The sequence below is a fragment of the Eurypyga helias genome, unplaced genomic scaffold, assembly GCF_000690775.1.
Source record: "Eurypyga helias isolate BGI_N326 unplaced genomic scaffold, ASM69077v1 scaffold4213, whole genome shotgun sequence".
Taxonomy (NCBI): Eukaryota; Metazoa; Chordata; class Aves; order Eurypygiformes; family Eurypygidae; genus Eurypyga; species Eurypyga helias.
The window spans coordinates 14,842-38,365 of record NW_010241839.1 but is presented as its reverse complement, the minus strand read 5'-3'; the positions used below and the strand labels follow the sequence as shown (position 1 = coordinate 38,365).

Sequence of the window (23,524 nt, the reverse complement as noted above, 5' to 3'; positions counted from 1 at the left end):
AAACCAGCCATAATTGAGATGGAGTCACCAGGTCCTTCCAAATTGTCTGTATGGACTTTGCCATTCTGACCACACCCTCTACCGTGAAATTAGTAAGATAAATGTGAAATAAACTCTGTTCCTTAAGTTAACTAAGCAAACAGAATCTTAAAAAAGAAAAAAAGAAATTACATATTCAACATCTGTTTCAGCCTTGAATAACTTACTTTGTGTTCTCTCCAGGTCAACAGGGTCAAGAGCTGCAACTGGGTCAGAGACTCGAGAAGGCCTGCTAATGCCAGCACTGTTCACTGCTCTCACACGGAATATATAAGACCGTCCCTCGTAAAGACCAGTCACGGGATACTTGCAGATTTTTACAGGAGCATCATTGCACTGGACCCAGTTTTCCAATCCTACTTCACATCTTGGAGCAGCAGAAGACAGCATTTATCAGTATCATCCCACAATAAGGATATACCATCTTATACACACCAGGTCAGAATCACAGAAGTTAACCTCAGTAAGATGAGGAACCAAACCACACACCTCATTAACGAAAAGTTTCCTCTGAACAGACAACCAATTCCCTTCTTGCTCATATTTATTCATAATGCAATTGCAAAAGTAATTTTTCTTGCATGGTGTTTGGCCTTGTCAACTCTCTCTGATTCCCTTCCATTTGGTTCTCTTCCTTGTCATATAAAGAACAAGTTACACACTCTTATTTTTAACATGCATCTCCACAGAATGCATTGAAATTGCAATATTCACCTAATCTTATCCATCTCTTTCTTGTCATATTTTTAAGCAAGCATCTTTGTGCTTTTCCCTCCAACAATGGTTGGGCCACAGAGTGTAGGAGACATCAAGAAGCAGGGTGATGTCCTCATACTGGCTTTTTAGTGTGTACATGCCTGTTTTCTGTCCTACTACCATAAACTTGTGTGGAGAAGACTGCCTTTTGCCCTGACAGTACCAGGAAAATTAGGGTCATGTTCAAGGGCTCGTTGGCACTGCAGTAATCCAAGTAAAATGTCAAAAGGCACAGCTGGCTAGATTATACACAAAATAGGTGAAATGCTCCCATGATCTATGAACTGCACAAATTGGATATAAATGGTAGAATCCCCAAGGATTAAGTTAATTTCCTCATACTGACTGCCATTCATAAGCCAACATTTACCAGCAATTCCCAGACAGTTGTCACTGAACTAGACCAAATTACAGGATAGCAAATAGCAATGAACTGCAAACGTTGCTTTTAAGTGTAGAGCAGTACACATTATGAAATCATTTCAGTAATGGTTTTACTGACTGACAGTTTCAGACACTAAGGATCAGATGTTCTGCTCTGGCTACAAGGGGCAAGCAGACGTGCAAAGTGGAAGTGGAAGAGACATGCAAAACAGCACTTGGATCTCCTGTTCCCCAGCTGTCTGCATTGAGCTGAAACCTCAGCAAAGTGCAAAGCAGACTGGAGGAGAGAGAACTGCCATTCTGATTTAAACTACCAGCTCCTGGGAGCCCATGCCTTGAGACCCCAGTGTACCGCAGTTAAGGCAGAAATAAAAAGATATATAATAACCCCTAGATTTCAGCTTTTGCAGTATAGATTAAAGAGACCAAATCTAATTCAAGATGTCCATGGATTCTGGCTTCTATAAATTAAATGTTGCCAGCACTCATTCTCTGATTTGGCCACATCCATACTATTGAACATTTTTATTGTCTGATAAAATGTGACTGCCTGCAAATGATTACTGGGAACAGCCCCCAGCCCTCGCTAACTCCCAGACTGTGCCCAGAATTGCCTGGGAAGGCACTAGATCATCTGGGCTAAAAGCTTGCCAGGGAACAATCACGTAATTTAACACAGAAGGCAACTGAGTTCCAATGCTGAGGGTCTGTAAAAATATATCTAAAAAACTCACATATTGAAGGATATAATGGTAAATTTTTTTCTTCTACTGAGGACATACATGAAGACATACTGAAGATATGCATGTCTTGGCAATGAACAAAACTAAATAAATCCCAATGTTTACATACTTGTCAACAAAATATCCAATGACTGGGCTCTCACTGGTTGTGTTTGGTGGTTTCCAGGTGACAATAACATAGTCTCTGTTAGCATCATGGCATTTAACATCCATTGGCGCCCCTGGTGCTCCCGCGATCAATGCATCAGCATCTGGACCACAAAAGAAAATAAATCAGTTTTGACCCTGACTCTTCTGGAATCTGTCACAAAGACAAAAGGGAAGATTTCCAGTTCACTGTGATATTTGTTTATGTGAATGGGAACCCAAAAATTTCATTACACACTAATTCACTGCACTAATGAATCAGGCCCATAATGTCTACTTCTCCATATGGTTGAAAATGTTTAGGGATATTTTTGAGGACAGAAAAGCAATTTAGGCATCAAACAAATATTACTTTTCATGAGAATTAAAAGTTCAATTGCCCCATGTGTCTTCAGTGCTCTTTCCCACTGAAAGCTGTAGCTCAGTGGGTTATTGATCAGACCACCGTACTCAGTAAAATAACATGTTGTTGAGAAAAATAAATCACTTAAGGAGTAAAAACTTTGCAAATTCTTGGTACATTTCTAAGGCTATGTTTTATTTAAAGTCTAACAATACCAACAGACATAAGTAATCAATGTTCCACAATTATGATACCGTCTGTGGCTTCATTTTGTGAGTTGTTGAATGATGTGGACCCACATCTCCTAATGAAGTCTCCTAACTTATAAAGTTATTTCCCTTCGAAGAAAGGTTTCTCTGACATAAAAACACTGTGTATACAGTCTAATTGCAATTACTTGTGAGGTGGCTGGTGCTCAGAATTAGATCACAGCCTACATGAAAAAAGGCAAGAGGAAGGCCACAGAGGACACTAGAGACTCCAAAGGATATAACTCAAGTCCATGGCCCTGTGCATGAAAAGGTATCAGACATAGTATAAAATGGACAATAGAGGTACCCAAAATTGACCCACGACTACAACAAAAACTTCTAGGAATGTTGTTATATATTAGTGGGCCTTTTTCACATGGGTACTTTTTTTCTTAGAAGGTGATTGGGAGATAGAAAGCTTTAGCAAACTGTTTCCAATGAGATCAGGGTGGTAGAGTGGCTTGTTCAGGACATAGTGCAAAGATGAATCCCTTGCACTAGTCCTGTGAGGAAGATAGATCTCAGCCCCCTGAAAAAAAATATTCATGTCCCTCCACCCCACACAAACCCTCTGGATGACATTTCTGCAAAACACATAAGTTCAAATATGTTTCCAAGAAGAACAAAATTTAAAATTAATACAGCTCCAACAACTTCAGTGGGGCTGCTCCAGTTTGCCACCATCAAGGATATTGTCCAATGTATTTAAGAGAGTGAAAGAACTGCTCATCCAGAGATATTTTCAACTTTTAATGAAAAATAAAAAAGTGAAAACTAAGTTCTGCTCACAGGTGCATGTGGAAGCTCATTTTCACTTCACTGAGAGTTGTTCATGGTAATCTGAGGGAAAATTCTGACCTTTATTCTATTTTATTACATTTACCTCCTTTTACCTATGTCCCTTGTGAAAACTGTATTTCTTCAGTGAGCTAGTTTCTTATTTTGCTTTTTTCTCTGATTATTGAGATGACTGTGACTGGTATAATGGTGGGAATATTTCTTTTGCTTTCTCCTGTGACTCCTTCTAAGGCCAGACAGAGGATATGAGAAGGCCCAACAAGGCTGTCTTCAAGGCAGGCTGTCTTCCTGGCTTCCCCTGGCTTTCAAGCCAGCTTTCCCTGGCTGTCTTCAAGGCCAGGCTGGATGTGGCTTTGAGCAACCTGGTCTAGTGCAAGGTGTCCCTGCCCATGGCAGGGGGGTTGGAACTAGATGATCTTTAAGGTCCCTTCCAACCCAAACCATTCTATGATTCTATGATTCTAAGGCTCATTCCCAGTTGGCAATCTCTAAGGCTAAAACCACCACAGTGAGGACTTGTAGCACGCAAAGATGTTATTTCCTACTTCAAAGAAACAAGATGGTTCTTCACAAGAAGGATTTCTCTGGTTCTTCGGGAAAGAAACTGTCCTCAGGAGCACACTCCTCTTGAAACTCCCCCATTCATGTAAGATGACTGCTTTTTCTAGCACAGACTACTATATAAATCAAATTACTATGAAATATCACAAGGCTGGATTGCTTCTGTACTTCAGTCATTACGTGAGATCGTTTAATAAAAGTAATCTTTCTACTGCTCTTCTTAATTTCCCCTCAAGAAACAGGTGAAAAGTTTACCTCTGACAAACAGGTATGCACTGTATTCGCTCACTCCACCTCTTGTAACTATGCGCAGGGTGTATAAACCTTCATCATCTTTGTTCAGATGGGTAAAGGAAAGAGCTGCCTGGCCTTCTCCAAAATAAAGTTTTGTCCACTTGGAGTCCTTTATCAGCACATCTGGAAGAGAAGACCCATCAGACACATTATTGTGCTGGCCAGAACAACCTTTGCCCTAATGCAGATTTGTGCTAATCAGGGGCACAAACTGACCTTTATGCTAGCTTTATTCAGAGTGGTGCTTTGATGCTATGAGAACTCTACAGAGAGTAATCTGCATCTCTCTAAACCTATGTGAACGGTGAATTTCAGACCCTATGAGGTCTCAGGCTACCCCATGCACTGAGAACAACAGAATTCCCATCAATATAATTTTTAATATACTGACAGAGAAAAATATTATCCACATTTCGAAACAATGACATGAAAATGTGCCATACCCTGTAACGAATGCAGGGTGGAACTTTGTTTCACCTATAATAAGTTTTGCTACCTGTTCAGGTCAAATGTCAGATTATTCAATTTCTTCCTCCAAGTTTAAACACCAGATTTCAGTTAAATCTGAAGACTGCTATAAATATGCACCAAATTTAAATCTTCAAGGCATGCCTGTTGAACAGTGAATAAAATTAAATTTGAATCTCTCACAGGTGAGAGGTGGTGACCCATGATTAATGCAAATTAATCTGATTGCTTAGTGAAACCAGAGCAAAAGAATGAGCAGGATATTTTATGCTAGCCAAGGGACTTTCTCATATTACCCTTTTTAATAATTGATTGGATTATTTCTTATTTTTAACTCCCGAAGACCTATTGCATACTAATTTATTGTAATCAGTGCAGCAGAACTACATTTAAAGGAGGTGAATATCTATAAATGTTTATTATTCTATTGCTTAAATACACTTTGGAGCACATTCTCAAACAATTGCAAATGCATCTGTTTTCCCAACTACCAGCTGAATTGCGTAAGAAGGTATAAAAAATGACACACATTCAGATAATAAAGCATCTGGCAGACACACACTACTAAAACTTACAGCAGTAAATTACATAATCATCTAAGCATAGATTCCTTTTCTGAGAGGCTTACAAAGTAAATTCAGTCACATTCCTGCCCATAAGATGCTTTACCATGAGATCCTTAACCAGCAAATCTGTATGACCCCTTTCTGTCATGCATGACACAATGGTACTGAGACTTTGTGTAGAGGGACATGAAGTACTTTAAATTAAATCAGAAAATGTCTTCCCCTAGAAACTTTAACCAGTGCATCAGCTCTGAGGAAAATCTTGACAAAAAAAACCAAAGCTGAGTGACTAGCACCTCTGAATCATCCATTTCCACCCTTTATGTTTATCTGAGACCAGAACATGTGAAGGCATTTGTGTTTGGTATGAGCAGGAAAACTTTCTTCACAGAAGGCCAAAGACCCACCAGGTCCCCTGAGAAAGCAGGAGCTCTCTTTTTTAATGCAGTCTGGATGGATGACTTTCTAGACAAGCCAAGGAGAGTAAATTTTGGACGCCAAAAACATATTTAGAATTTCTAGTAGAGCAGGTATTCAAGCACCTGCTATCAAAATAATATTACAATTACAGGGTCTCACTACTGCACTCAAATTCCCAGTCTATTCATGTGTTATGCTCTGTCAGTTCTCCCAGAATTTACCGAAGAATGAAACTGTAGGAGACTACCCCTCGGAGGCAGTGTGACTAATGCCTCACCTGCAGTGTTCAGCACATGAAACAATATTCCTAAAACATTTTTCTGCTGAAAATTCATATATAGAGCAGGCAACTACTATATACCAAAGCCTCTTTTTATCACGTATTTTGGTCTGCTGAAGTTTCAGCTAAATTGTGCACTCTATGATTTTTCCCTCTGAATTCAATTACTTTATTCTTGATTACAGTATAAATGGCTGCAAAATGTTGATGCATATAGCTTTATAATCTTTATATTATATTAGAGATCAATAACAGAAAGCTCCCGTTACCCGCTGAATTCATATCCAGATTAGATCCATGTTCCTGAAGTTTTGAGTTAGTTCTTTCAGATTCTTAAATTGTTCTAAGTAGGCCATGAACTATAAACATCATATTCATGTTCATCAAAATCCCTAACAACTTTAGAGGATTTGATTCAGTTGACTTATATGCCCCTAGGAGTCTAGTAGACATCTTCAATAAGGTTCAGTTGTGTGAAGCTTTTTAATGCTGGATAAACATATATTTCTCTTATGAATAATTAATAGAAGTACATTATATATATCCAGCTCAGGGTTTTACTTATTATTTAATTAACAAAACTGAAAAAATTTGAGGAAAAATACAGTTTATCTTCATGCAAGGGTAGTATTAAGTATTACATGTCAAAAAAAAAAAAACCCACACAACTTCTAAAGCATGTGATGTTGAACAAATTCTTAACTTTCTCATTGTTTACATTTATGCATGGCCTCCAGCTCTCAAGAGACTCAACACAGGTAACTGTAGCACATAACAAAGATTCACAGTGCGTGAATTCCTGCCATGTTTAGGAACAAGTTCTGCCATTTGATGGGCCTGTACACCTCTTGGAAATATTGTGATCCATGTACATGCAACGAAGTACAAATCTAAGCTTGTTTATATCATTTTATTTCCTGTAACATAAATTGAACAATGGGCTGAAAGCCTATCTGACTCACTAGCAAAAACCTATCGGCTTCAAAGAAACAAAGTTTTTATCTCAGGTTTTCACAGGAAAGGTAAACTTAAGTCAAATAAGGGGTGGAAACAATATTGTTACGTATCAAGAGGGGATTATCTTGGCTTTATGAAAGATTAAATCGAAAGAGATGTAAGCATTTGTTCACCTACCCATAATGCAAGAAAAATTCATGTTGGATGAAAAATAGAACAATATGGGGCATCCCTTGAAAATTAGCAGTTTGTCATAGCTGCAGCTCCAAACCCAAAATTTCAGAGATTTGGCACCTTGAGAAACTAGGCCCAGTAGGAAACAAAGTAAACATACCATTGAAACTGATGGCTCACCTCAGAGTGAGGTGATTATTTATAGTGATTACAAATGCCTGTACATGTCAGTTGGAACAGAATTTGAGTTCAAGGATAAGCCTTAGATTTAGGTTACTCATCGAAAAAAAAAAGCATTCTTTTTCACATTTTTTGTTTTAGTAACATCTAATAGCTCCACAATAATGAGGTATGGAATCAAGCATGAGTAGCAATCTGTTCCCTGAAGGACTGGATGTGAATATATGTAAAACTATGATGGATATGAAAAAAAAAAGGCATAACTAACAGCAGTAAAAGAATCAGTTTTCAGATTTTCCTAATCTTGAATTTTCTTGACTGCCTTATTAATCTTACTGTCACTTTCTAGTTTATGCATCACATTTTGTCAGCTATGGAAATTTCTGCCAGCTTGCCTGGGACCAGTCTAAACATCAGTATTGGGAGTTCACCATTCTCAAATGGTCCCTTTGGGAAAAGGGCTCACCATTCACAGATAAACAAGGCTTCTCTTAAATCCTCAGGCAGAATACTTGCTTTAGAATCCTGCCTAACAGAGATTGTTGGTGTTGAAAAGTGCTGAGATAAATACCTACAATAGCCTGTTATCTGTTAAACTAAAAGCAGTTAATTTTATGTTTCAAGACTTTTTTTTTTTGGTACAATGAATAAACTTCCTCATGCAGGGTTTTTATACCATCCACCATGTTTATGATATGCTTCAGTGATGTTATTTTGAGTACTTCCTGGTAAGATTACTTCACTTGGCATGGCATAGTTTTTCGCTGACAAAAGAAGCAAGGAAAACAACCTACCAACATGACACTTAAACAGCAGAGCAAAGGTATATGTTTCAGGCCTGGCTCTTGTAAGTGTTTCTGAACTATACATTAAATTTATTTTAATATAAAATTCACAATAAATATTGGAGCAAGATGGAAGTGGAGGCCCATATCCACATTTCATAAAGTGCTTCGAACTTTAATTTACTGCTCTGTGAGTACCCTTCAGCTCAGTGGCTACAGCATTCAATTGTAAATCATGGTCAACTCTAGGAAGTGAGTTTGGATCTCCATCTAGTTAGTAAATCATAGAATCAAATGTTCCAACTATCATTTAATTACCTCCAATTATCATGTAATATGAGATTAGCTCCTCTTGCTGTAAATGTGTGCTCAAGGAAAGGTTGACCAAGCCACATAATTGAAAGAGTGCAGGTCTATGAAGTCTAACTAGAGATACTTCTTTGCTCTATTCCAAATTTAATTCTGAGAATCTCGTGTTCTAATCCTGATCTATGTCCTCAGTGTTTCCTCCAGCATTTTCCAGGTAGCTTCTATTCAATATACTAACTTACCATCTCTATACCACTCAGCAGAAGGTCGTAGTCTTTTCAGGTCTGGGGTGATCAACATAGAACACTTCAGGGTCAGTGTTTCACCTTCAGTTCCAAAGGTGACTCCAAACTTCTCCAGAAACTGGACATCAATGTGGGTGAAACAAACACCGTATGACAGGGGCACTATGCATGAGGAAATTAAAACATTCTTGAGTATAAGTGAATTGTACCTGGCACAAACAGATTACTGTCCAATCTGCACAGGAGATGGAGCTGTCTATTACACTCTATGCTGATCTAGAAATGCAGCTGGGAAAGCAAAAGCATCTGGACAGCTCCTGTTGTAACTGAATGCTTAGAAAGCAAAACCTGAAGAAGCAAGTTGTATCCAATTTTCTCACCTGTAAAACATTACTGTGATAACAGTACATAAACCCATTAAACAAAAGAAAAAAAACTTACAGTGGAAGGGCATTATCCCAGCTGGGTGAGGCTCTTCATCCCCTCTGAACCCTATAAATAAACATACAACAAACATTCAATGACATGAGCATTATATTTATTTCTTGATTTAATAATGAAGTGGGACTTACTTCGCACAATCACAGCACAATTAGTGGATGCCTGCCCATGGACATTAGTTGCAACTGCTGAATAGGTAGCAGAATCATCAAAATCAGCTCTGGAAAGGGGAAGAAGGAAAACATACGACTTTACGCAAATACAAATTCTCTTAATGATTGATATTACAAACCAAGCTACCTCAACCCTGAGGAAAGTCTATAAATCTCTTTGATGGTGTCACACAGGCAAGACACTGATGAAAGACAATCAGAAAGATGGTACTGTTTTTTACTGCAGTTTTATCACGGTTTAGTGTGCAGGCTGCATTAACTTGAGCAAACTGGAAATGACCTTTAGAGAATGATCAAAAAGAGATAGCTGGAGGGTGCCAGTCTGGCTATTCCCTTTCTGTATGTAACCTTCTTCCTTAATCTATCTTGCCCTTCTGCCATGTATTTTAAGAAAAAGACATGGAAGAAAAGTACATGTGATGCTTGCAGAAATTCCTACTTCTATGGCTCTTCCCAGCAGGCTGATACTGGCATTCTTTGCCTCTCTCATATATCTTAGACAGACCAGAGGAAATGATACAAAACCAGGGAAACTGTCCAAAAATGTTCATGGGCATAAATGTTTTGGCCTGATATATGTTTTAGTAAGAAAATATACCTATTATGCAGCATAATAGAATAAAAATAAAGCAAAAAATAGTTGGTTCATGTAAAAAAAGACCAAGTGATGGATTGTCTCACTACATCCTTCTGTGAGTAGGAAGTTACATTAGCAGATATATGGCCAGATGTTAAAATATAGATACAAACTTCAATGTCCCAGTTCTTTTCTGATTTAAAATGGGGTCAGTCAGGAGAAGAACTATTGATATAAAATTGAAGTAAAGGAAAGGAAACTAAACTATGTGCAAATATATGTTTTGGTGCAATTGCTCAAATTTAAAGTTAAAATAAACTTATTTGCTATGTTTTGAATATAAATATAAGTGACTACTAACCTCTCTCCACTGAGATGGCAGACTGAAGGACCTCACCAGCACACTGTCCCTCAAACATTAACATGCCGCCCCCAGGCATGAGATACATGCACGCAGTTAGTTTACTCTCAGAAGAAAAAAATCTGTATCTTCTTGGCAACTGCCAGAGCAAAGGGATGAAATTCTGGTTGCACTTGTGTTCTAAGAGGTCATCTATCTCAGGTGTGGGAGAAGAAAGAGTATGTAAAAGTGTTTGATGTAAATTGCATAACAGGATGCCAATTTTGTGGTATGTAGCACCTGTGACAAGCCAATCAGACACCTATTTTTCAGCTCTAGCATATATTCCAGACAGTGTCATATCATAAAAATGATACTATCTGTACCGTGTTGTCTAAAACACAACTTGATGAAAGGTCTATTAAATTGAGATGTCTCTCTCTAAATATACAGGGCCAACAGCTCCTCCTGGAGGCAACTCTTCAGCCACACATTTCACAGACTAAAGTAGTAAAATACCAAGTTTATCATAGTGTGTTCAGTTTGTGTGGCAGACTTTGGTAGCAGAGGAGGGGCTACAGGGATGGCTCCTATAAGAAGCTTCCAGAAGCCCCTCCAGCTCTAACTTGGACCTACCTCTGGCCAAGGCAGAGCCAATTAATGTCGCTGTGATTAACATATGTAAGAGAGGAAAACAAAGGGAAGCAGCAGCAGAGAGGAGTGGGGTGAGAGAGAGAAAACTAAGCAGACATAAAGCTCAATGAAGAAAGGAAGGGGGAAGAGCAGAGGTTCCCCTGAGCCCATGGTGAGGGGCAGGCTGTGCCCCTGCAGCCATGGAGGGTCACAGGGGAGCAGAGACCCCCTGCAGCCCCATGCCAGAGGAGGGGGATGTGCCTAACGAGCCCGTGACTCTGTGGGAAGCCTATGCTGGAGCAGGCTGCTTCTGAAGGACCACACACCTGTGGAAAGGACCCATGCCGGAGCAGTTAGAGAAGAAAACTGCAGGTTGTGGGAATGACTCAGGCCAGGGAAGTTGAGGGAGAACTGTCTCCTATGGGAGGGACCCCATGCGGCAGCAGGGGAAGAGTGTGAGGAGTTCTCCTTCCTAAGGCATAAGGGGAGGCAGCAAGAACATGTGATGAACTGACTACAACCCTCATCCCAACGTCATCCATGTCCCCCTGTACTACTGGCAGGGAGGAAGTAGACAAATCAGGAGCAAAGCGGATCCTGGAAATAAAGGAGGGGTGGGGGGGAAGGTGTTTTTAAGATTTGGTTTTATTTCTCGTTATCCTTCTCTGATTTATTTAGTAACAAATTAAATTGATTTTTCCCCTAAGTCAAATCTGTTTTGCCCATGATCATAACTGGTGAGTGATCAGCCTGTCCTTGTCTCAACCCATGAGCCTTATATTTTCTCCTTGCCATCCCACCAGGTGGAAGAGTGAGCGATCGGCCACGTGATGCTTAGCTGTTGGCTGGGTCAAAATCACAACACATAAGAACAAAGACAGAGGGTCAAACCCCAAGACTAGGCCACTTAACCTAAAATCCTGAAGTTGGGTATGAAGCCCTTGAGTGCCTTACTATAGTCTGGACAGGCACAGTAAGTCTGAAAAGTTATTTAAAAGAATTTAAATACTAGCCTCAAGATTATTCAACATTTTCTTTGTTTTCATGGAGGATTTTAAAAAATGCCCATACTTTTTTACAGATCTATATAAAGCTTAACTCATTCTGGACTTGCTTGAAAGCTGACAGACTTGACAACATTTCTTTGAGCTAACTTCTTAGAAGAAGAACTTTTTTTTTTTTACAGCCCCAGTTTCACACTATTTAACACTTGGGTGATAAAATGCCAAAAGCAAGGTAAAACTGCAGTACAGGCATTTTCCTAAGTCATGTTCTAATGTCTCTATACTGAAATGTACATAGTACACATATTTATCACAACCCAGCATGGTATCTTGCAATAGTAAAACGAGCTAACAACAGATGAGGCACCTCAAAAAGTTCTTACAAGAAGGTGCATTGCAGAATTAGCTGTACTGGAACTGTAAGATGTTCTTATCACTCTGCACTGCAGCCCTATTTTAAGGAGATATATATAGAATATACAGTAAATAGCATATAACAATAAATATATGTTGATAATATATATTTAATAACATATATTACATATTCATAAATTTCTCCCCAGAAACAGGATCTTGATCACCCTCGTGCTGATGTGTTAGAACAGCTCTTGGCATGCCTTGGTGTGTGCTAGCTTGCCAAAATGATTCACAGACACAGCTCAGGAGATAGTAAGGGACCACTTCCAGAAAACAGTCTGAATGTCCTGACAGCCCTGTCCTGAAGAACAAGAGAATTAGTCTATCCCATGCCAGGAGGCTACTGTGGCAGAGGATATATGGAATTTACTATGTGAGGCAGAGCCCAGGAGTACAATTCCTAGGTGCTGGTGGCAGGTATATGCCATAGTGTACCCTGCAGGTCTTTCCCCCAGACACATGCTCTACAAAGGCTTCGTGCCCTCCAGCCCGCAGTTCAGGCCACTGACCATCCTGCCCAAAGACCTATGGAGATGTAGCATTTTCCTACTGCCTATGGTCCAGGCTTCTGCTGGGTGAGCTAGACCATCCAGGAGGGTGGTGCACACTTACATCTGGAAGGGCATGTGCTGGGGGAGACACGCTGTGTTTACTGATGCAGTGCTGACCCATCCCTGGGCTGGACATGATTTAGACAGCACACAGCACCCGTATCATAAATGAGTGATGAACACTACCCTCTATTAGGTCATTCCCTCACATAAACTAAACACTACTTCAGGCTGCTTTGCTTCTGTCAAATCCAACTTAACAGCTCTTTAACATTTTATTGTTGTGACAGTGTTGACAACAAGGATAAAATATCAGTTTATTCTTAACTGAGGTTAACTGGTTAATTATCACTTTAAAATAGTCATCATCTGCTGTCAGTGTTGGCTTCATTTTCCAGGGAGGAAAAAAAAAAAAAAAATCAATAGGAACTAATTTCTGTAAGAATTACACAACATTCAGGATCTAAAGAATGATTTATCATTAACCACAAGGTGGCATAATAATAATCCAGAAACTATAGAAACATGTATTCTGAAAAACATGAGGGCCCAGTCTGTGCTAAACCACTCAAAGGGTCAGAAATTTAGAGGTGTAAGAACTGCAAAGTTGTCTCCCTAAAATGAAGCAGCAGAGTGGCAGATAGCTGATTAACTTTTCAGAGGGATATATGTCTGTGCCCATCTCAATCCCCTCCCCATAGTTTTGCTTTCATAAGGAACAGCAAAATGCATCTCCTGATGAGATTTTCCAGTCTGTGATGGTCTCCAAGGTGGAGAAAACAGAATATGATCCCACAAGTCTCTAGACCAGACAGGAGATTCACAGAGAGGTTGTTTAATCTGAGAAGTTCAATTTCTGAAAGTAACTATTTGACAAAAGTTAGTGATGGAATGATAATTAATTTTCTTAGGGAAAACAAAAGAAAGAAGTCACTGAGCAAATGACTGACCACACTGTTACATCATACTTTGGTTTTATGAAGAGAAATAAGACACAGTTACTATGCACATAGAGATAACATTTACCTGGGCTGGGCACTTTTTGCTGTTTAGGAGGTTGCTCATAAGAACTTTATCCACTTTCTGGAGGCCACCGCTTGGAAAGCATTTTACAATTCCTTGCTATGGTCTCTAATGTGACATTCCAGGAGAGAAATCAAACCATCTTAGACAGCCTAGTACTCAGTGGAATGCCTTCAAACCTCATATTGGAAGTGAATGGGGTTAGCGGGTAAAGGGTTAGACAGCACATTTGTTTAATACTCACTATGAAGAAAGTTGGACAGGATGGCATGTCCCATAAGGTCCCCACCCTCCATTCGTGACAGATAATGCTCAGGCTGAGGGTCATCTGGAAACTATCTACTTCCCTGTATGATAAAAACCCTAGATTTCCTAAATTGCATTATAAAGTGCATTGCCTCAAGACCAGTTAGAAACGATATTTGAAGTACCCAGGAGGCAAGGTGTGGTCTCTCCAACAGTTATTCTTGCATCATGATGGAAAATGTGTTTTCCAACCTTTACAAAGGTCAGATAAAATATGCATAGAGTACATTTAGAGAGCATGAAGTGTGAGTGCAGAGCTCTATCTGTCCCAAGGTACTAATACTTTTTGTGAAAATTAAATTGCCCTGAATCCACATGAGGTTCTGAAGTGCTAATGTTTGTGCGGGGGATATTCCCTAGGCAGATACATCTGTTTAAAATGCATATATTCATCCATCTGCCTAGTGTAGATTTAAATACAGGAGTTAAGACTGAAATAACATTTTTGCTTGAATTGGAACACAATTCAGTGCATGTCAAGAACAGGAAGCAGAACGTAGTAAATTACAGAGTTAAAATTGCCTCTTTTGAATCCAAATGACAAAATTTTCAGGGCTATGGCTATGTGACATCAAAATGTGGAAATACTCTACAGGATTACCATCTCATGTACTGATTCTCCGGTCATATGACTGACACTTTTTGTTTCATTCGGGTTTGTTTTTACTGAAGAGGGGACCTCTGTTATGAGCTGGCTAGTTTCTCAAGCTCCCAACTATTGCAGCTTATAGGGGACAGGTCGGGTCACAGACCATTCCATGTGAGGGCTGTTGTTTGCATTGCAGCAAGGAAAGCAGGGCAGAAGTACACCACGCCTGCCGTCTATACGCTCACTGGTACTGCATACTGGCGAAACCCTGGGAGCTGCAGTTTATCACCGGAACAACTCTACACAGCTCAAAGGCTCTGCCTTTGCCGCAGTGCCTCTGCTCTTCTCCCAAGTACGGCGGGAGGAAGGGCAGGCCTCACTCTCGTTCTCTCCAGATGAAATCATCTCAAGCCTTTTGTGCCTAATCAAACTAAAATAGCACCGTACCGACTGCACAGTGTCATTTGTTAAATGAGAATAGTTAGAGGAGAAGGTTCATTCAATTTTTAAGCGTTTTTTAGAGCGGTGCTGGTGGTGCAGTGGAGCGCCTGAGCAGAGGGATGGCTCTCCTCCGGCAGCAGGTATCACACTGCACTCTGCTGGCTCTGCCACACATTTCTGCTGATGCCACCTTTGCTGCAATTACAAGCACTTCTTAAGTCATGACTTAATGAAACAGGGAAGAGAGAGGACCCTGATAACAGACAAAATACTGTCAAACTTCGAGTCTTGTACAGCTGAGGCTGTGCAGCCACACCACACTGACAGAGCTCTTGAAAATCAAACTTCATCCCTGCTCCTTCGACCGTCCAGCCCCCATAGGAATGGAATGCCCCCTCTCAGGAGCATACTGCTGTCCCCTCTACGCCCCAGCCAACATACCAGATGTAATATAGCCATTCATAGTTGCATAAAGCTAAGTGATTCATTTAAGGAGGCATCACCATACAAACACAAACAAACAAACAAACAACCCCCAAACCTGTTGCTAAACAAGTATCAGAAACAGAAAAATTCAGATGTTATGGAATGCCCCCTCTCAGGAGCATACTGCTGTCCCCTCTACGCCCCAGCCAACATACCAGATGTAATATAGCCATTCATAGTTGCATAAAGCTAAGTGATTCATTTAAGGAGGCATCACCATACAAACACAAACAAACAAACAAACAACCCCCAAACCTGTTGCTAAACAAGTATCAGAAACAGAAAAATTCAGATGTTATTACTTTCAATTACTAAGATATACAATAAGGCAGAAAACATTTTGCAGCTATGCTGTAAAGCAACAGGGCATCCTCATCTCGACTGCCTCTGTTATATAAATCTTTTCTTTTATTATGTGCCTATCCGTAGTTAAATTAGGTGGGATAAAGAAATACACAAACCCTCTCATTCTCAGACATGTAGGAGTCACTCCAGCTACAGGTAGCTTTCCCTCAGAGGACTCCTCACAGTGTCAGGTGAGAGGTGAGGTGAAAGCTGGGATGAACCACTACCCCAGTGCAGACTGGCAATATCTTTTCTCCTACAATTATGAGATGTGCAAAAAATATAATTAAACTCCAAACTCCTTTTCTTTAATGCTCAGGGGAGACCTTGAGCTCAAGCTCCCAATTGAAAAAGCCTAAAAGGAGAAAGAGGCACTATATGATAATGATAATGCTGAATACATGCAGGAAATGTGGAAAATTGAGCACAGAGAATCATAAAAATATGAGACACAGAAATTAAAATGATCTGGTTACTGTATAGGCTTATGGACCCTGGAAGACAGCAAACAGGAGGGTGTGAAATTTTGTCCAGTTGCTACTTTAAAATGACAAGGTGACGTTCTGGTTTTGGTGCCTCAAGAATTTTTCCACTGGGATCAAGGAATACTTGTAGGAATAAATATCGCATTTGCATCAGAAGGAAAAGTTCACTCCCCGAGCTTCACTGAAGCACTAGAAAAGGTAGCCAAGAAATTCCAAAGCCGTTCTGAGAGGCTGTGGATCAGATGACATGCAGCTCAGCACTTCGGAATGAACAGCTGAGAAAAGCATACAAGTGGATAGGTAGAAGACCCCAAGGGTTTCACTTCCCGAAAAAATAATACTCCAAATGTATGGGCATAAAGATACGCATGGAAGACCCAGACTTATGTGATACGTGCTTGTATAAAAATTTAATAATATATGTATTTTAACCACTACCTATACATCCATTGTTTTCAATACAAGAAACACCTAATATTAGTAATGCACTATCAAAACTTTCTTCCATTTCCTGCATGTTGATTTTCTGTCTTTTAGAACAGAAAATACAGTTGATGGTCAAGTTTTGAAATAAAAGAGATTAGTAATAAAGAAATAAATTTAAAGTTAGAAATTTTAATATAGTAAACTGTATAAATCTATGGTAAATAAATCATAACTCTGGGTCAACAATCCCTCAGTATTCTTTTTAAGTGGAGAAGGGAAACCTGTGGCAGAGAGCAGCCAGGCACCTTTACGTGTCAAAAAGACCACACCGCCAGACAAAATGAAAGAGAAACAGAGTATTAGTCTCTGAACATGGTTGAACGTGAGGGAACCTGCACGAGCACATGCAGGTCTGGGACTAGTAAACAGTGGGTGATGGTGGGTGAGTGTAGGAACCTGAGTGGGTGCCAATTAATGACACTGTGGTGTGTCTGAATAAATATGGCTGCATCTGAACACTCTCAAAACTGATTGTGGATGGAGTTTACGTGTCTGATAACCAGCACAGGAAAGAAAAAATAAGTATCAAGGGGATTACCAGTACCCTTCAGCCTTACAGTTACAGATGCTCAGAAAGCAGCATCAGCATTTCTTCAAAAAGCCATTTAATCCCAAAATGTCACAAAAGGAAACTAAGTACTACATATCTGGCGTCTGGGCTCAGCAAGCAGTTTTGCATGGACACTAATCACAGGAAATAAACACAGTCAGTCACTCACCAGCACACACACATCCAGACAAAGGATAGCATTTTCCGTTTTCCCTGCTCCAAGGGAGAGGATTGCAAGAGGACAATCTGTTTTTATCTTTAACCTCCTGCTCTTATCTCCAAAAGTAATGCTGGTGGGAAGAATCAGCTGTGTTGAGACATCTCAGGGATACAGAGAGCAGTCAGCAAGTTACCCATGGCCCGGGGGTAGCAGACTCTGAGTATCTTAGAAGTACTGCTACTCCTTGAGAAGAATCTCTTATGAAGCAACAAGATAATGATTCTTGCTGCAAACTTCTGTACAGGGATATGTTTTACCCATCCTGAGCTATGAAAAGGTGGAGAGTTGGGTCAGATTTTGTTGCAAGATGACAAAGACAAGTAGTCCTTCCCAAAAGCAGAAGGAATGATGCACTTATTTTCTGTACTAATGCCATAAGGCTGTGCTCAGAGCTGCTTCCACTGCTAACAGATGGAGAGAGGATAGAAGATGAAATGTTTGGCTAGCCAAGTGTTAGCCACAAATATTCCAGCTGTTTCAGAACAGCTGATACTCATGTTCAGGAGAAATTAAAAGGGTTTTTTTTGGTGTCTCTGCTCTAGATATTAATTTTCTTTTTAAATACCACAGTCATGAGCTCATTTTTCTTTGGGTTTTTATATTTCTCATAAAAAATATTGTACCAAGTCACATGTAACATGCAATATTTCAGTTGTTTGGGACAGCACGAGATTAATTTTGGGAAGCTGCTCTACTCAGGCATTTTCCATACCACAAGGCTAACATAATTTTGAAAAATAAAATTAATTGAATAAGAACATTTTAAAAAATAATAAATTTACACTTTCTTACCTTTTGGAGAACAAAGAAAAGGTAGAACAAGATGTATATAGAGCCTAACATGTAATAAAAGAAATAGTGGGTATCCTTGACCTCGCTAGATCTTTGCATACCTTAAAGAGCTTCATCATGGTAAGAACATAAAATACACAGAAAATTTTCCACTTAGAATGCTGAGAAGATATAATTCTAATCAAAAAGGAACTACCATTCTTTCAGCTACTTACGTCTTCTTTTCTATCTTCTTGTAGACTTCCGGAATTGAATAACAGAAATACCTAACTTTTCGTTTCATTTTCATGATCCAACATTCAGCTACTTAGTGAACCTTCTCTAGCCTAAATGGGAGTACCAACAGAGAAGTGTGCTGAATTTGAAAATGCTCTTGCAGCCTCTGTGTGAGGATTTAATTGTATTTGACATAAAATACTTTGTGTAGAGTATAAAAAACTTGTAATCCCCAGAATACCTGTTTATATGCAACACATGTACTCCATATTTGCTTTCAATTCCGTACTTTACTGGATCACTTGCAGGGGTAATCAATTCCTCGTTTTTATACCTGACAATCAAGAAAAAGAAAATGAACTCATTAATATCAGCTACAATTCACTGCATTAATTTAGTAGATTTTTATATCTAGGTATCATTTACCATTATCTGAGCTCTCTCTATAAATCTCTACATGCATAGAATATTGTCCAGTATGTATGGATAGACCATTTTGCCATGAAGGGAAAGGGAGACCATTGTTGCAGTAAGAAAGTGGAAAGAGAAGATGTGCACCCAAACCAGAATAGCAGGTGGTGAAGCAGAGAGAGAAGATGGCATGTCACTTGAATTTTCCGGTCCACTAGCCCAGAAACAAAATGGGAAGCAAACTTTGTCTCAGACCACAGTAAAACACTTCAGCACAATCAAGGGAAGCAGCACAGAATTGTGCCTCAGGTTAGATCTTCACAGTCCAGCCTGGGGCTCCTACGCAATCAGGGCAGCACTCGTTTGGAGAGAAGGGCAGCTTCAGGGATGTTACATTCATGCCCACCCCAACAGAGGCTGACACAAAGTGAACATGGATACAGCCATGGTGCTGTGCACGTTCACACAGGCTTAGCAAGTAGCCTGTGAGCTCTGTGTATTTTGCCATTTGCTACTTCATCATCTGGGAACTCAGTGGCCAGTAAGACTGGAAGGCCTTCCAGATGTCCTCCCACTCCTTCCACTGCAATATTAACTGCTATGATCCAGCACATCTATGAGGATTATAAAGGGGGTTTAACATAGCCATTATGTATGTGACGCTTATCAGTTATGCCATAACTTCCAAATGAATAAAGCTTAACAACATTTTTAGAGGGATAGAAAATGCCAGTCCCTTACCATTGTACAACAGGGGTGGGAAATCCTTGCACAGTGAAGCAAAGGCTCACAGACATCTTTTCCCAGACAGTGTGAGACCTTAGGCGCACTAGAATTTCAGGAGCTTGACTTATACTTTCCTCAACAGCATGTCTTTCCAGAGCCATATTTTCTTCTACCTGTTAAACACAGGAAAAGAAGCATCTAGCACCAGACTTAAAAGGGGTAGAAGATCTAATCATAAATCCACAAAATTAAAAGACACAAATTCACTGCTGGCTTTTGAAACACGGGCCAAAATTTCAGTATATCTTATAATTCTGCTTAGATAGGAACAGAAAGGTTCAGGACTGTACCATCCTTTGTATAGCAAGTCTATCCAGATGTTCTCTAGCACGGTGCCTGGCTGTGTGAATCTCTTGTTCCAAAGCAGACAACTCACTGGCAAACCGTATCCTTTTCTCTTCGCTTGCATGAGACTTTTGTTCATGAGACTTTTGTTCATAAGTCCTGTAGGACAAGAAAAAATAGCAGATAAGGGTAACAAACATGAAGCTTTAAGACTGTCACTCATACATATTAAGCAACTGAGGGCTCTGAAACCATATCACCAAGATGTAAAATCTAGTTTAGGAATTATGCTTGGAGTCTACCTGGCTATCCTAATGAGCATGTGAAATGAATATGAATTTTCTTTCATTTTCTTTCCCCCTGAGGGAAGGATTTGGGCCTTGTTTGTGGTGTGCCCTGGGGTCTAGAACCTGGGAAGCTCTGCTAGCTGCATGGGCTGAATCAGCTGACCTCACCTGAAAGACCGTGACGAATGAGTTCACAAGGACTTAGAATTTAGATTTGACAAACTGCTGCATGCACAAAAGCTATCCTTGGACAAGGATGAGTGGGAAGTATTATAGAAACTACCAGGAAAAGACAACATTTGAAGAAACTTGTGGGTTGTTCACTACAAATCTAACTCTATAATTTTTTTCAGAATTCCTTAAAAAAAGAAAAAAAAAATCAAATATTTTTAGGAGGAGCTCAATCAAGCTCCTGCATTCATGCTGATTCAGTGAGCAGCCTATGCTATTCTTTGTCTTTCCAACAGGACAAAAGAAGGGAGCTGAATATCAGACATTTCTAACACGACTGTCATTATAGAATATGGCAAGACTCAAAGCATAACCCAACATGCCCTGAAGAAAATGAGAAGGCTTGAGTGAAATACAGTGAAGAGATCCAGAAATTATTTGTCTCGCATTTTAAAAATATTTGTTTGTACCATTTCAATGTACTTTAAATACCTGCCTTGTTCTCCCATGCAGGTTTTATACTGATAAAATTTAAGAGAGTTTAAAAAAAAAAAAATAGAGTACACAAATTAGTTTCATTTTCCTAACATTATTTTTTCTAGGGTATGTATTTCAAAACAACCAAAGTACCAGAACCATACAGATGTATGTGATTTTTGAAACACATTTGCTACAAACAAGGCAGAATTCGTTCTTGTAGTATAAATTCTGTATGTCTCTGATGCAGTAACTGTAGAGCATGGCAAAGCAGGAATATTGCCATCAGCACATTTACTACAGGACTTCATATCAAGGCTGTAACTGAGACGTGACAGTAAGCCCTCTTGATATTAAGGAGAGAACTCAAAATTCTTAAATTGAGCCAGATCAGAAATTTAGGAGCAGTGTAGTAGATCTGATCAAAAAGGAGTTTTGGATCCCAGGAAAATTCTTATTTATTTTGGGTTTAAAGCTGTTTTCAAGGGTCAGAATGGAGATTAGAGGAACAACTCTGGGTTGAAATATGAGCCTGAAAATGACACTCAGTCATTTAGTATTCCAGCCAAAATAGATTAGTGAAGAACAGACTGACAGAGAAGCCTCCAGTCTTGTCAACTCTGAAAAGAGCCCTGGCAAAAGAGTGATACTAAATGGGATCAGAGCCACTACACAGGTCAGATGGGACCAACAGAGCTTTACCTTTTCCTGGATTCTTGTATTGCTTCATGAGCCAAGGTGCGTGCCCTCCTGGCACAGAGTCTACATGTCGTTTTTCCCAAGCCAGATGATTCATAATAAGCAGCCTGTCTGGAAGCAGCCCTTCAAATATAAAAGACATTGTTATAACCCAACAATTCTGGTAAAACATGAACTCACAAAAGTCAAAGAAATTACTTTAAACGAGCTCAATACCATGACTGATCACTGTTCAGTGAGAAATCTACTTTGCATTTCTCACTGACTGTACGAGGGTGCTGATTCTTACTTGTCCTTCAAGGGCTTAATGCCCATCATCTGTCACTGGGGATCATTAGGCATTTTATTTCATTCATTTCTATTAAATTTATACTTATCTCAGTCTCCAATCATTCAAGTGCTATGACAGCACTTCAGCAAACCACAAGGGTACCAGCCTAATAATCACACAGAAACCCTATAATAATAATAATTCCCATTGTCTATTTCTAAATATTCCTGCCTTTCTATGCTTCATGTAACCTTCTGCATAAATAACTCTTCTCTTTCATAAGGAAGCTGGACATGCTAGGCTAGCTAGGTATCCTAATTACTGAGGGGGGAGGACAGTGATTCTTAAAGAACCATGATTCAAAGCTCCAGGCTTAGGGATACAAAGAATGTGTATATTGTGGCTAAAACTTTGAGATTTCATGAGAGAAGTGAAATCTTTATTTAATTTTTTAAAAAGGAAATTGAATTATAAAAAACTATAACTAGGAATAGCCAGCTGCAGGAGAAGGAATATCCTCATGTCATATGGAAGAATGGGTAAAAACCTGTTTCTGTGATTTACAAGAAATTTTATGGCAATATTTCTTAAGTCAGAATTTCAACCAGAGCCTAAAAGGAAGAATTTCCAACTTGGAGGTAGTAAACAGGACAGATCCTGAGCTAAAAGGTATGTGTAGGTGGGTTGCAACATTGCTAGAAAGTCTAGTTATGCTGGCGGGAGACGATAGACATGGAATATCTCAGTGGAAGGAATTAGAAAACTACCATTCTGAATAAAACACAATTTTTGTAGGTGGATGGGGAAGCTAAGTATCTTGATTATAAGAACTGATCACCCAAAATAGAAACCTCTTTATGTTCAAGAAACACATGGTACTTACTTTCTTGCTGCATATTCCTCCAGTACATATCTTGTCTGAATGTTGCGATAGGACTGATCAAAGTGCTTGTGCCTCCGCTGGTAAAATGGCACAACTACTGCAGACATCGTTCAGTTTGTTAAAATCAATAATTCCTGCAGGGAGTGAAATCACATTTCACCATATATTTCAAGCACTTACGTTTGGTATTTTTTTGATACATAGACGTGTGTGTACACGTGCAAATGTGTAAAATTCCATCAATTTACGACAAATAGATCCATCAATGATATAGAGGTGTACCTCAGGCTGTATCTTACCAGCCACACAGTGTGACCTATGGAATCATAGATGATAGATCTAGAAGAGAATTTCTCAGATCATTTTTCCCCTTCTTTGCAAATGTCATTTAACTCCTCCATAGAAATTACCAGGGATGGAAATTTGACAGCTTTGAGGACATTTTTAGGTGTTCCAGCTCTACGCTCTTCAAACCTTTT

General features: G+C 39.5%; 1 protein-coding gene across 1 annotated transcript in view; it reads right to left on the bottom strand.

Moving 5' to 3' along the window:
* Window positions 1-23,152, bottom strand: part of MYOM2 (myomesin 2) — a 72,299-nt gene extending 49,147 nt beyond the window's left edge. Inside the window, exons 1-11 of the mRNA XM_010148881.1 lie at window positions 23,046-23,152; window positions 21,895-22,014; window positions 20,263-20,416; window positions 19,928-20,085; window positions 19,017-19,109; window positions 9,273-9,361; window positions 9,142-9,192; window positions 8,698-8,862; window positions 4,278-4,439; window positions 2,032-2,173; window positions 207-406 (exon numbers count right to left, since the gene is read on the bottom strand). Of these exons, the coding sequence (XP_010147183.1) occupies window positions 207-406; window positions 2,032-2,173; window positions 4,278-4,439; window positions 8,698-8,862; window positions 9,142-9,192; window positions 9,273-9,361; window positions 19,017-19,109; window positions 19,928-20,085; window positions 20,263-20,416; window positions 21,895-22,014; window positions 23,046-23,152 (1,441 nt within the window). The remainder of the gene's footprint in view (window positions 1-206; window positions 407-2,031; window positions 2,174-4,277; window positions 4,440-8,697; window positions 8,863-9,141; window positions 9,193-9,272; window positions 9,362-19,016; window positions 19,110-19,927; window positions 20,086-20,262; window positions 20,417-21,894; window positions 22,015-23,045) is intronic.
* Between the last annotated feature and the right edge of the window lie 372 nt (window positions 23,153-23,524).